At 40.5% G+C, this 14105-nt stretch overlaps 1 protein-coding gene across 5 annotated transcripts in view; it reads left to right on the forward strand.

Annotated features, from left to right (window-relative positions):
• The window catches only part of TULP4 (TUB like protein 4), a 96560-nt gene that overhangs the window by 63379 nt on the left and 19076 nt on the right, over positions 1 to 14105 (forward strand). For all 5 annotated transcript variants that reach the window (XR_014546157.1, XM_083605791.1, XM_083605793.1 and 2 more), the window contains exons 3-6: positions 3003 to 3131; positions 3754 to 3915; positions 9803 to 9983; positions 13324 to 13458. Coding sequence is in view for 4 of the 5 variants with exons in the window: in XM_083605791.1 (XP_083461917.1) it covers positions 3003 to 3131; positions 3754 to 3915; positions 9803 to 9983; positions 13324 to 13458 (607 nt within the window). In the remaining variant the exon portion in view is untranslated. The remainder of the gene's footprint in view (positions 1 to 3002; positions 3132 to 3753; positions 3916 to 9802; positions 9984 to 13323; positions 13459 to 14105) is intronic.

Here is a 14105-nt window from a genome sequence, read left to right on the forward strand (position 1 = left end):
TGGCTTTGCTAGTGTGCTGTATGCTGAGGAACCTGCTTTGTTGAAAGGGCTTGTAAGAGGCTCTTACAACTTTAGAGAAAAAGTGGCTGACGTAGAAGTTAAAGGGCTTCAGCCTGTACGTTGCATGTGGAATATCTTGTATGAACTGGAGCCTACATGGGCGCTTTCGTAAGGAAGTATGCTCTGCCCATGCAATATCCTGATACCTGTTTGTTTTATTTTTTAAAGCAGTGGGTTAACTACATGCTTGCTCGCAAATTTATGCACACAGGCCCTTGTTTACATAAAGTGTTGTGCCCAAAGTGAGGGGAGGGAGGCTCCACTGCTGGGCTCCACTGCACATGGAACATTCACACTAGATCTATGTGTGAATCAGACTTGCCCTTCTTTGATACAGTCCAGCCTTTAGACACTACAGATAGATCATTCTACTAGATTTCCTCTGCTGTCATGTCGCTCGATTCCATCAGAGTTGGAATTACGTTGCAGAGCACCATGAATATGGTGTAGAATGGAAGGTGAGAGGCTGGGGAAGAGGCGCACTGAATTTTGGCAATGGACAGGTCGTCCCTGAAATCCTTGAGATCCTAAGGTCTACCACTGATTTCATACTTCAGTACCAAGAAAGGACGCAGGCAAAAGGCATCAGGTATCTGTAACAATCCAGTTTAGAACTGGCAAGACTTGGCATTTTAGAGTCTAGATTCTGACGCTTTTCAGCAGGTGGCAATTACATGCTGCCTGAAAAATAAGCAAATATTACAAGAATCGGCCTTTATGGCGCAGCTATGTTATGACATCCTTGGGTTGAATCTGTTGGCTTCTTTTGGTATCAGATAAGGATTGTAACATGAGTTGAGTGAGTATCTTATAATCTCTGCATTATTTCCTCCCTGCAGTTTTCTTTATTGTATCTGTCAAATGTCCCATTACTTTCTCTTTTATCAGGTATTAAAAGGCTCTATTTTTCAAAATGCCCAGCCACCCACAACCATAGTTAGCAAGTAGGAATTGTGCAGGCATTGAATTTTATTTGAGAGAGAGAGAAATCAAGTTCATGCTGTGCTTTTCTAGGTAGTAAACAAGATGTTTTCTTCACCTCCTCCTTGATACTGTTGTAGATGTCATGGGTATGTGCTGTCATGGTGTGGCTTCATTTCACCCCAGGGATCGAGGAGGCAGTTACTTTGGGGTGATGGCAGTATTTGCCTTCCTGTAGGAAACAATGAAAGGCATGGTGTGGAGTTGGGGGGTGGGGAGAGAGAAGAGCTGTTATACATGGAAATGCATAATTTGAGCTTATTATGCATATGTGGGATGGAGTTGTTCTGGCATCTTTTCCGCCCAACTGCAGAACAGTTCATAGCAACAATATTGCAATCGTTTCCTTGCTTCTCCTGTAAACAGAGGCAGCACATGAGACAGTGCACCTCTCCATTCCTGACAAAATTGTGTAACATTGCTAGCTATATGGTGGGATGCCCTTGTTAGCTAGCAGGCAGAATTCACTTAAAGCTGCAGAGTGAAACTGACACTGTATCAGGACATGCCTTCTTAGTCATCCCTGGGTTACAACAAAGATCCTGGTGCATAAAACAAGGTGAAACGTTCACCCAACAATCTAAATCCATAACAATCCAAATAGCTGTCATGATACTTTGTTGGGAGCATTGTCATGCTTTCTGGAAACGATGCGTTGATTCATGAGTGCATTGTAAATACTCAGCAGATACTATCTTAAGCCTTCAGCGCATATGAATTTAAAACAACATAACATAATTTAAGAGTCTTATAGCATCTTAAAGACAGGGCAGATTATGTTCCTCACCATTATTGTATGGTTGGGTTCTCCTATATCAGTCACTAGTTTATGAAGTGGCTGACTATAACCAGGTCAACTGGTAGACATTTTTGGCTGTCCCCTTCTCTAGCACTTCTTCACACACTACTAAAGATTTAGAGCAACCCAACAAGGTTGATTGGGGGTAGTTTCAGGGCCAACAAAAATAAATTATTCCTATACTCCATAATTGACTTTTGAAATGTGCTTCTGGTATGTATGGTAACTGACACTAGTGTGGCTATTTTTATATAATAAAATATTAATCGATTGCATAGATCTGTCAGTGGTTATTAGCTACGATAAGCCAAACAGATTCCTCTGCAGCTAGAAGCAAGGTCCATCTGATGGCTGGTAGCTATCAGCTATGCAGTAGGGCCATGGCTGATACTAGACATCACAAGAGTTGTGTGGCTGCTACTTTCATTTTCTTTCTCCTTTCACCTGGTAATCCCAAACTAGTGACATCATGTCATTGCACTGAAAGTTTCCCTGCCCCTGTGAGTACCCACTAGTGAAGTGGAGGAGAGGAACGTGAAAGTGGAATGACACCATCTTGGACTGCTAGATTTTATGAGGGAGAAGAGGAGGTACCGTGTTGTTGGGCCCTGTTCAAGCTTTTACATCAAACAGCCTTGATCTCTGGAAAGGCCCATGACTTCAAGCACATTAATCCTTTCAAGAAACTGCCATCTCTCCAGATCTCCACAAACTTGTTGCACAAGAACCTTTCACTCCCACCAATGTCTGCACTCTGTCAGAGAGAGGTTTCATGTGTGTGTTGTTCAGCCAGGTCAATGAGTGTGTGCAGATCTCAGAGACCACAGCTGTGTTTTACAACCTAGAGAAAGCTGACAACCCTTTAACTTGATTTGTTTCCATTTGAAAACATTGGAGAGAGCTGGACTTAAAAGTCCTTGGTTTCAGTAAAGTGTGCCCATGAAGATTCTCCGTTGCTTTTATGGCAGCAATGAAACACATCCTGCTGTTCTTAAAGAGAAGCCTCATTGGCTGAACATTTCTAATTTTTGTAGCCTTAATTTATAATTTAAGCATGGCAATATATTTTTGCTATATCAGATAATGAAATTTCAGGTGAACTGCATGTTGGAATCTTGTATAGACTCTTGGGAAAAAGTTCTGTTTTCTGGAATCTTCTTAGGTGGTACTGGTAAGATGGAACGAACCATTCCAGAAGCTTGCAACTTGTGATGCAGACGGTGGAATATTTGTTTGGATTCAGTATGAAGGCAGATGGTCTGTGGAACTTGTGAATGACCGTGGGGCACAGGTTAGTATCCCCTCCCTCCTTTTTTCCTTTTAAAAAAAGACCACTAAAGTTCTCACTCCCTGTAGAAAGAGTAAATTGTGGAAAGAGCAATTGTTAGAGCAGGATTTTAATTGAACTCTAAAATCCATAGTTGGGCAAGACCAACCATCAAAAATGTCACAAGATAGAGAGCACATTTTTGAATTATTCAGAACTCTTCTGCAGACTAGACGTTACACAAGGTAGGGGTTGTGGTGGGGTGCTCCCCCTCTCCTGTGTACAACATGAGCCCAGTTGCACCAGCAGAACTGTTTATAGCTGGATACCACCCTTGTCTGGATTGCACTTTATTTTATTTTTAAAAAAACTTTTTTATAGCATGGTTTGAAAATCTGAAATGCAAGGTGGTGGATGCAGCAGACACTTTGGCATTAATGTTCCCTGCTTGTTGGCCAAACTTGTGTTAACTTCTCTTAAAATAAAAAAAGTGGGGGTTCACGAGCCACTTAACCGGAACCTGCTAAACATATTGGTACCAATTGATTCTAGTCTCATTTGCTTCTATAGGGCGCTGTTTCTTTTACATATGGGCTGCATTGTCGGAATAATGTTCTAGCCTCTTCTTGTCTGTGTGTGTTTTAAGGTGAGTGACTTTACATGGAGCCATGATGGAACACAAGCACTGATCTCCTATAGAGATGGGTTTGTGCTAGTTGGATCAGTCAGTGGACAGAGACATTGGTCTTCAGAGATTAACCTGGAGAGTCAGATCACCTGTGGCATATGGACTCCTGATGATCTACAGGTAAGATTGCTTTGAAAACAAAAACTGCCACACTCTGTGTGTATGTCAGGGTTGACCATGCATTAATCGGTAAGCACCTTCCTGCTGCACACAGGACAAGAAGATGGTTGATTAATTTAGCTGTGTGACTGACACACTCTTGTAGCTGATGTCAAGCTACACAAGTGTTCAGTGGTAATTCACATCACATGGCTACATATACCCCCCTCCAGTCATATGTATATCAAGTATTGAAATGCTTGAAAACTGCTTGAGAGCACCTTCAGTAGTAGACATATTTGATGAGCAGTAGCATTGTTTTTAAATGCAGCCAGCCCAATCCAGTCCTGAGCTTGGTAATTGCTGCAGCATCCTACCTTCCTCTACTGGGGGAAAGAAAGTGTCTGAGGATAGAATAGGCAGACAGGGAAAGAGTTAACACATTCTCAGCACAGATTCAGGGAGGGAAGCTCACCTTGGGGTCAGAAATGAGCCTCCGCTCATCTCTTGCTTTGTGCCTACCAGACCATGCCTTAAAAGACATGTTCACCACAGGTGAGCTAGCAAATAGATTTGTGGACTCCTAATCTCAAACCCAGTTCAGGGTGTTCTATTTTAGAAACCAGTCAATCTAAACCAAATGCATAATTCCATAATGAAGTGTTAATGAAATATTATACTAACACTTAACATTTAGCTCTCTCTGTGGGTCTCGTATCACTTTGAAGAGGGAATTAATTATCTTCATGCCACTCTTGCTAAGGTGCACCTTCTCAGCTGCTCATTTTGATGTTGAGGGAAAAGAGAAAGAGAAATTGCTTGCTTTGCTTAAAAAATCTCCCTGGGACGAACCAATGCAAATCTCATTGGAGCTGATAAGAAAGTTCTCATTGACTTCAGTGACCACAATTAAATGAAAAGGCTGGGTTCAGAACACAGATCTTCTGGCTCCCAGTTGTATTGTTTTAATTGCTAACCTGCAGTTGCTGTTCAGTTTTTAGTATCAACTTTCCTGACTGAAACATAGGCTTGCTTCTCTGCTCTCTCTCATTTTCACTTCTGTTTTGCTTATGGAGAGCTCACCGCAGCTTCTGCTGCCTAAAATAAAAAATCAGGGAAAAGCTGATAGCATTTGAAATCCTGTCACAAAGCAAAATACTTTTTTAGTAAGGCCGTGTTTACTTGTTCTACTGACGCCGCCACACCGCATGTGTCTTGGAGGTTGATCGCAAGACTGAGCCACAGAAATGAAGGCAGTGCAGCTGCTGCTTGGTCAGATGAAGCCGCAGCTGAAGGCAGGCGATTTTTAAAATTATTATTTTAGTCAGAATATGCTATATTCTGTTAGAGAGTGGGATGAGGTGAGATTTGATATACAAAGGCAGCATGTGGCCATAGCAAGGGCCTAATCAAACCTTGCGCAGAAACTGCTCACCTAGACTTTTCACACAAAATTCTCTTGGGATGCCAAATCCACAGTTCCTAACACCACATGGTTAACATTATAAGATTCCATCATGCTCTTTGTTAATCGATATGGGGAAGGTGGAAATGCCTTCTGATTTTCCGAGATACGTCCTCAGCATGAGCCTTCTTCGGCCAGAGGCCTTAAAATATCTAGGCCAGGGTTCAGCTATCAAGCAGCAACATTAGAAGAACAGCTTGCTACCTGGAAGCCATTATCCCCCCAGGAGCCATACGGCGGCTTAGACCTATTTTCAATGTTGTTCTCTGAAAATGCCAAGAAATACGAACACCATGTTTTGCAAGCTGTAACTCCAAAAGCATTCTTCGATCCCCTATGTTTATTACATTTCTGATTCTTAGGACCACACAAAATAGCAAGCAGAAAGCTTTTAATTAATTAGGCAGTACATTTAATGTTGCATGGAATGGAGTCAATGACTAAATTGCCAGTGTAAAATAGAGCAGTATAACCAATAACAGTTCAATTCAGGGAGTTCAAATATAACAAGGGAAGAATACTCAAGCTCATATCATCTTGATTCTCTTGTTGTATAAACAAAACATTCCAGCATATAATATTTTGGGCTATTTTTAGAATTACTTCAGGTTTTCTTGTTAGTCTTGGCATTTAAAATTAATGACCTCTGGTTGCTCATGCTAAGAGCTTTATGAATGTTTTATATTCCATTGCTGCTCTTTTTGGACTGAAAACGTGGCTTTCTTTCTATATATAGAAGGCTTACATTTTAGTGAGACCTGCCTGCTTTTATATAGTTATAAATTATGGAAACAGACAACACTGCTTAGCTTCTTGCTCAGTCACCTGTTTTATGAGTTTCTGTGAAATGGTTAATAATCCTGTGTAAAAAGATTGCAGTCCATTGAACTCAGTGGGACATGCATAGGATTGGACTCTGAGTCAAGAAAATCACTGCTGCCTTGGCAGTGCTTACTCTTGTCATCAGCCAAAGATGTTTTTCTGGGATTGCTTTGAAGTAAAGCATAAAACTTTCTTTTAAATAGGGAACCAGTAACTGGGGAGTTCAGTGGTTCTTGTCAGATCAGTATAGCACATTCTGTGTCCTGTATAAATACCATGGGGGTGATAGTGGATTTACATATAACAGTCAAACAAAGTAATTAAGTCACTTACTAATCAGGATTAATAGACACTCTCCTAGAGAAGAGGAAAGCCTTTTTTTAAACATACAATCCAACCAGTAGGTTCAGAGTGTCTCTCACATTCTCCCAAGAATTTGAGATTATAGTACTGATGAAAAGCTGTCAGACTTTTGGTGCATAAAGGATCTGCAACCATTTAAACCTGGAAAGAGCATTTTCAATATGACAATCTGGCTGGTATTTTTCTGCTTTTTAAATTGCCTTGAAAAAGCTTATGCAGCTCATCTCCTGCCCCAGCTGCTCTCAAGTCATACCTGGTAGTAGTCTACAAGAACAAAAATCCCTTTCCAATATTGAATGTTCAGGGACTCCAAAGCTGGAGAACTCACACTCTTGATTTGAGGTACATCCCCCTGGGACCTAAGCCTGGACCTGCTGCTTTGATTTGAAGGTGTGCTTTGGGCTTTAATCAGTTCATAGTTTCTGTACCTTGGATAGTGAAAGGACTGAATATGAGACGGTTGTGAAGACTGCAGAGTCATTTTCTGGTCTGACTATACTAATAAATGGCCAAATGGGTGAACGGAAGCAAACAGAGATTCCCTTTAATCCTTTTGCCATTGTACCTCTGACAAAACAGATGTGGTTTTCACGTACTGTCTCCTTTCCAAGGAGTGCCTTTTTCCAAGTGGAGTTTGATTGTGAGCAAGTATTCTTCATCTGTGGATTTTCTCCACCATCCCTAACAATTATGCCTCTGGCTGGGGGAAGGCAGGCGGGGAAGATAGGCACAGCTGATCTAGAAGGCACAGCTGTCTGCAAATTATTAAAAACCTCCAATCAGCCAAGGCCTCATCTTTTAACAGGCAAAACACTGAAGAGGTAGGCAGCTTACACAATATAGCTGCCATTTGGATCACTGACCAAGGACAGCATTCTTTTGTCAATGGCCTTGTAGTGTTGAATGACTAAGCAGAGACAAAGATATAGATCTTGAAATGTTCCTGTCAGAATGGCTGCAACCTAAGAACTTCATTTATTTCTTGTTTTCTTAAAAGTTGATTGACTTACAGTGCAATCCTACGTGTTCTTACTCTGGAGTTAGTTGTACTGTGTTCAGTGGGACTTACGTCCATCTAAGTTTGCATAGGATTGCGCAATCCCATCTTTTGATCCATAAGCTTCCTTAAAGCTTCAGTCAACATAACATGGCAAGATCCAAATAACCTTCCAAGCTCATTTAAAACATATAATTAAAACAAACCAGGCAAAACTAGCAAGCTCCTAAAATAGAAAACATCACTGTCACACTAACCATATCAGCAATTCTATACTGATAATTCTTGGATCTTGCTAGTTAGCAGTTTTCCACACTGACACCTTTTTAAAAGAATCCTCCATGATTTCTCAGCAGTGGTTGGATTTAGTTTTTTGCTGCAGTAATGATTGAACATAATGTAATGGGAGATTAGTCAGTGCTCTTCATTTCCTTAAACAGAATGAGCAAGCCTCTTGAATATATTCAGATTCCCAATCAACCGTACTGCATAAACGAATCCTAAAAATGTTCATGTGAAAGAGGGCCCTTTAACATTAGTGGACTGGAACTGAAATGGAAGTAAGCGTGACTAAGATTGTAGGGCAGAGTTTAGTTTTCCAGGCATGATGCTCTTAATGCATTTGCCCTTTCCTGGATTATGTTGTATGTCTTCTATAACCTGCCAAAATGTGCAAGCCAGAGCTTGTTCAATACATCAGGGAACAAAACATGCCCAAGGGGAAGATATCTGTAGGTTACGGTCAGCCTTATCTTAGATGATGTACCTTGGCTGTTTGCTAACTGCTATTTTAAACAACACAAAAGGCTTGCCTCCTCCATTCTGTATTTAGGTGGAAACTTTCCTTTATTTGTTGCTGTCAGGCTTGTAACACATTGCTTTTCCACCTGTGCTATAATGCTCCAGTTCCACCTGATTGAGTCACATTGTTTTTTTGCCAATTTTGCTCCAGGGATAGGCATCCACATTGGTCTTCGATGGTTGACTACTCATTGGTCCAGCATCCCATCATGCTTGTACTTCACAACCATCTGTAAATTGCTCCTGGATGACAGTTAAAATAATTGTAGCAGTGTTGTATCATTTTTCCATCATTTATGCTCCCCAGTGTGGGGACATTTTCAAGTTTTAGAAATTTTAAACATATTCCTACATTGAATTTATTCGAGGTATAAAGTTGTTGCTATATTGTATATGAATATTTATCACTAAATACTGAATTTCCTCCTTCTTCCAGTTAATCTTCCCCAACCAACTATTCACTTTTCTTAAAAAAGAAATGCAGGATTTCAATATGACTATAATTTATACTAAATCTGATAATTTATCCATATTTTTGTATGCTAATAAATTAACAAATTTCACAAAAAACTGCTATGTTATTTGCAGATAGGCTGGTTTTATGCTCTACATTAACAAATACTTTGATTTGTTCATGTTGCCTAATTACATCTGCTAAAATTAAACTGAGATAATGAACAATGATGCCAACAAGAAGCAATAATATCTAAATTCTTTTCAAAGCCAAATCTGTTTAAATATTCTATTAGATAAGCCCACTCTAACATATCGTACGCTTTGTCTGCATCAAGGACAATACTGTTGGTGTTCTTTCTTCTTAATCGTTTTGATGATGTCTCATGTTCTTTAAATATTTGATTTCAAGGACCTATTTTCTATAAAACCAGTTGGGTTTATGCTGATATATTTAAGGAAGGTTTTTTCTGTAATCTGGAAACCAAAAGTCAATATTTTATAACTAGTTTTTCAAACTAGTATAGGGTGGGGGTGGGGTGGGGTTAGCTATAGGATGACCACAGGACAGATGGGGATGTAGAATTGGAAAGGAGAAAAGTGCCTGATGGGAATCAGTGAAATGGAGAAAGAAGCAAGTTTGTGGGAAAGAGCAGGAAAAATGGCAGGGATGAAGAAGATGAGGGCTTCAGTCATAATGGCTTTGGAAAATGTTGTTTATGGAAGAGTAGTAGTTATGACATGGTACCCAGTATTGCCCATAATCCTAAAAGAGAATTTAATGGGGATTATGGATTTTTGGAATCAGAAACTCCACTTATTCCTGGCTGATAAGGATATATATTTTTAATAGCTGTTTGCTTTGTCTTGTATTCACTGTGGATGTGGGCAGTTTAGCATTTCAGATTACTTGAAATATGATAATAGAGAACTGTCTTCTTCAGCCTGTTTTTATTTTTAATCGCATTTGCATTCTTGTTAACTACGATGCTTTCTTATTTTGCCAGGTCCTCTTTGGCACTGCTGATGGTCAGGTTATTGTCATGGATTGCCATGGCCGAATGCTGGCACATGTTCTCCTTCATGAATCTGATGGCATCCTGAGCATGTCCTGGAATTACCCGAGCTTTTTGGTGGAAGATAGTAGTGAGAGTGACACTGATTCAGATGACTACTCCCCACCTCAAGGTCATTTTGCCTCCATTTTTTTGTTCATTGAATGTCTGTGGCCTGCTTTTCACTGAAATGGTAAAGTTGTGTGACATGCTTGAATGCCCTTCCATAGAAAAATGTTCTTTCCACATTAAAAAACTCCACATCGAAGGGTAGGCTAGAACTCTTGTCCTTGTTGTCTGCTTTTCTATGAAGAGGGATTTATTGTTATTCTGAGCATTTGGTTGTGTAAGCCTGCAGCTGCAGATTGAAATGATGCAGCCAAGGACTATAGTGAAAATGATTTATTCATTCATTTATTCATTTAATTCAATTTATTAATTGCTTCCTTCAAAACATCTCAGAGCGATTAACAATAATAACATCAACACTGAAAACCTTTAAGTACAATTCCATATATAAAAACAATGAAAACAATTCCGTATATAAACAAGTAATTAAAACAATTTCATGGAAAACTTCAAATCCAGTGAAGTTTCAGACTGCATTGGTAAACCTAACATATGCAGCATGTTTGTATTGACAGTGCTTTTAATGCCATTAGCATCATGCAATTGCTATTAACAAGGCATCAAGTTTTGCACAGGATAATAAATGGCCATGATATCCTTTATGGTTAATCTGCAGTTACCCATACTTTGTAGAATATAGTGGTCCTGAAGAATGTAGCTTCCCCTTGACATCCTTAAATTACTTGTTTTCTTCTTGCTATGTTATATATTTTAAAAAATAAGATGAATGTAAGAAGCCTCCTTTACTCCTTAATGCAAGAGAACCAGATATGGTGCAAAGATATTCAAATCAAATAGAGATTAAGTTATTGTGCTTTTGCATATTACTTAATCAAAAGGAGGATCTGAGAACAAGTTTTTCTTCTCCAGTGAATGACCTGCTGCCCCTAGTTAAAAGAATAAACTCCATATTGATGCGTGACTTTTAATAACAGCAAGAAGCAAGATAAAACGAACTACTTCTACACTTTCTACAACAGAAAAAAATGCACAACCAAAACAAAGTAGTTTAAAAGCTTGCATGAAACAAAGTTGACTGTGAATTAGCATCACAGATTCAAACCTTTGCAATTCTGGGTCCACTTCAGGTGCAACTGTAAGAAAGAAACAGTTTTGACAATGTTGGTTTCAGGGAGAAAACTTCCTTCGATTTTTTTGAGGAAGGTTAACAACTTCCTCAAAACTTCCTTCAATTTTTTTGAAAAGAAGAAAACTTCCAATTTTTTTGAAAAGAAGAAAACTTCCTTCAATTTTTTTGAGGAAGGTTAACAACAATTTTTTTGAGGAAGGTTAACAACAGTACTGCATGAATGTGACTTTCATGACATACCTTCAAGACTCAAACTGTGGTTTCATACTGAGTGTAATCATTGCAAAGAGAGAGAAGGTTGAGGGGAAATATCAGGGTTCCCCAACTGCAAGGAGGGCTTTACTCAACCTTTAAGTGAACACAAGCCAAAGCCTCCTTCAGACCTTTCCTGCTTCAACACAGGGTGTATAGGTTGGGGACTGAGTACAAAATGGGCCCCTGAAGAATGATTATTCTGAATTGTGTTGCACCTGAAGTAAGTCTTTCTCCATGCATCTGGAGTTCCTGCCTTTTATTGGTTGGGCAGCATGCATCTGGGTGCAAGGGCCAGGGACCCTTCCATTCCTCACTCGCTCTTCTAGGACAATAGGAACAAAAACGCCCCACAGTGTGCTTAGCATGGGGGGCGACTGGCTTATTGTTGACAAACCCTTTTGCCTGTTTAGGACACTTCCCTGCAATGGCAAATGCATACATGAGGGTAAATCAAATATGCACAACATATTTATTAGAGGACAGTGCTACAGTTTTCTTTTGTCAGAGTGTGATTAATGAGAGTGGTGATATTAGGTTTGTTATAAGATTGGTTTACTGTTCTAGGCAGGAACATTGTAACTTCTGGTGCATCCCTTTAGATGAGTGCAGTAGGCTAGTGTGTAGTTGATGCTGAGTCAATCGGGAGTGGGTGAGCTTGGTAGCTTCCAATGATTATTCTGATATGACGTGTCCTTGTGAAGTATCACTTGTTCTTCATAAACCTTTCAAAGGAGACATGCCTTTGACTCACATACATGACTAGGAGGGGCTTAATTGGATTTTACCTACTGCTAAAACTATACCAATTATATGGTGCTGGCTTTTAAGTCACCGTCCACAGCACAATTTCCCTGCAGTTCAATTACCTCATTTTAACACATAAGCACATGGATAACAACATTTGGTTCCGTTCACAACTGAACGTAGCCTAATGTATGATTAGTGAGAATATGCTTAACTGGTGCCTGGAGAGCGCCTTTCTCTTGGGACAGCAGCACCTTCTGTCAAAGCTAGTTACATAAAACAGAGAATGAAATAGTGAATGCTGCAGATGGTGCTGTAGGCAATTTAATATTATATACAAAGGAAGTTAAACACTGAAGAATGATCTTGTCAAAACCAGACTCTCTTTTATAATGGCACGGAATAGTGTTTAGCCAACTCAGGGCATGTAGATAAGCCCATTCTGATGCTCCAGACTCCCATTTTGGGATCCAGTCCTTATGGAGGGCCAGCTTCTATATTAAAGTCTATGTCATGTAGCAGTAAGGGCTTAACAGAGCTGAAGTATGCTTGGTCCAGTACCACGAGGTCTTCAGTCTGGAGGGCTGAGGAGGGGACGTGTTTCTTGAAAAAAAATCTTGAGTCAGATTGGTAATAGTCCCTTGGCTTTTGAGAATGTGGATGAGATAGCAGTTTAAGAAACTTTTTATGAAATGAACATGGTGAATCATTGCTTATTTTTCTTTCAACAGAAAGCTGTGAACAAATTGCTTTTTTGAATCCCACCTTGACTAGACTTTCATAAGGTGATAGTAGCGCTACTTCAAGGGCCAAGTCTGGCCCACAACTGCCAGTTGGCTACCCCTGGCTTAGAGCTTGAACATTGCTAGGTATCACAGAGAGGTGCAAACTGAAAAGACTCTTTGTCTTTGTCTGGTTTGGTTGGCACTGCCTCCGTGTTTGCGCCCGTTATGGGCCAGGATGGTTGCTTCTGACTCCATTCTTTTCCTCATACAGCTCCAGGGACATGTAAATATTCCTACTGTGCAGGATCACTGAGGACATAATAGAAGAACTGTGTCATAACACTCTGCATAACACTGCAGAGACCATACCACAGTGCTGTGGCGTGAGGGTGGGGTTTATTCCTTAACAGTACTTGACAGGGTAGGAAAACATCTCCTGAGTGTCACAGCTCTTTGCACAGTCAACAGGTGATGAGCTAGGAACCTTGGTTCAAACTTCTTCCTAAAAGTTTTTTCCCCCCACCCTGCAGATGGTCCAGCTGCATATCCAGTTCTGGTGCAGAACACCAAACCGCTGCTCACTGTCAGCTTCACATCAGGAGACATTAGCTTAATGAACAACTATGACGACTTGTCTCCTACCATCATCCGCTCAGGGTTGAAAGGTACGCAAAGGGAGACTTGTCTTCCTGCCCTGCTCCCACCGCTTCATTTTCTGCTTTAGATCTTGATTGCTTTGACATGAATATTTCAGCATCTGTCTCTTGAAATGCAACATCCATCTGCAGCGATTTCCTCTAACAAGAGTGACGCCTGCTGGTGAAAAGAGCACACCTCAACAAGAAGGGGATTCCTTCTGAAATAAACTGGTAGCCTGTCTTACATTCTCTGGCGCTCGACAGCAGCAAATGAGAACCATGTGCTTTTCAAAATAACCTCCAGCTTGAGGCAATGACCAATTTTGTTTTGCTCTCCTCTGTTCTGTTCCTTCAAGGGTTTTGTGAAACACTTAGGAAACCAAAGCTGGAAGGCTGGCGGGTTCCAAAGTTATTTTAGTTTGAGGCAATGTTTCCAGAGGCTTAAAGGTGGAACTTCAGGTTTAATTCAGTTGAAGCAGTAGCTTCAGTCGGTAGAGTGAATGAAGGCTTGCTCCACCAACCTCAGCCTGCCTTTAGCCAGACCCCACCTGCCTGCCTCCTTGCTTACAACCAGACCAGGAGGTGGCACGGCCTGTCAGCTTCCTCCTCCTCAGTCTCAGGGCTGCCTCTTGTAGAACCTAGCAGGGAAAGGGAAGTGGAGGGATTAACCCTCC

This window comes from Podarcis filfolensis (genome assembly GCF_964270895.1).
Source record: "Podarcis filfolensis genome assembly, chromosome: 3".
NCBI lineage: Eukaryota > Metazoa > Chordata > Lepidosauria > Squamata > Lacertidae > Podarcis > Podarcis filfolensis.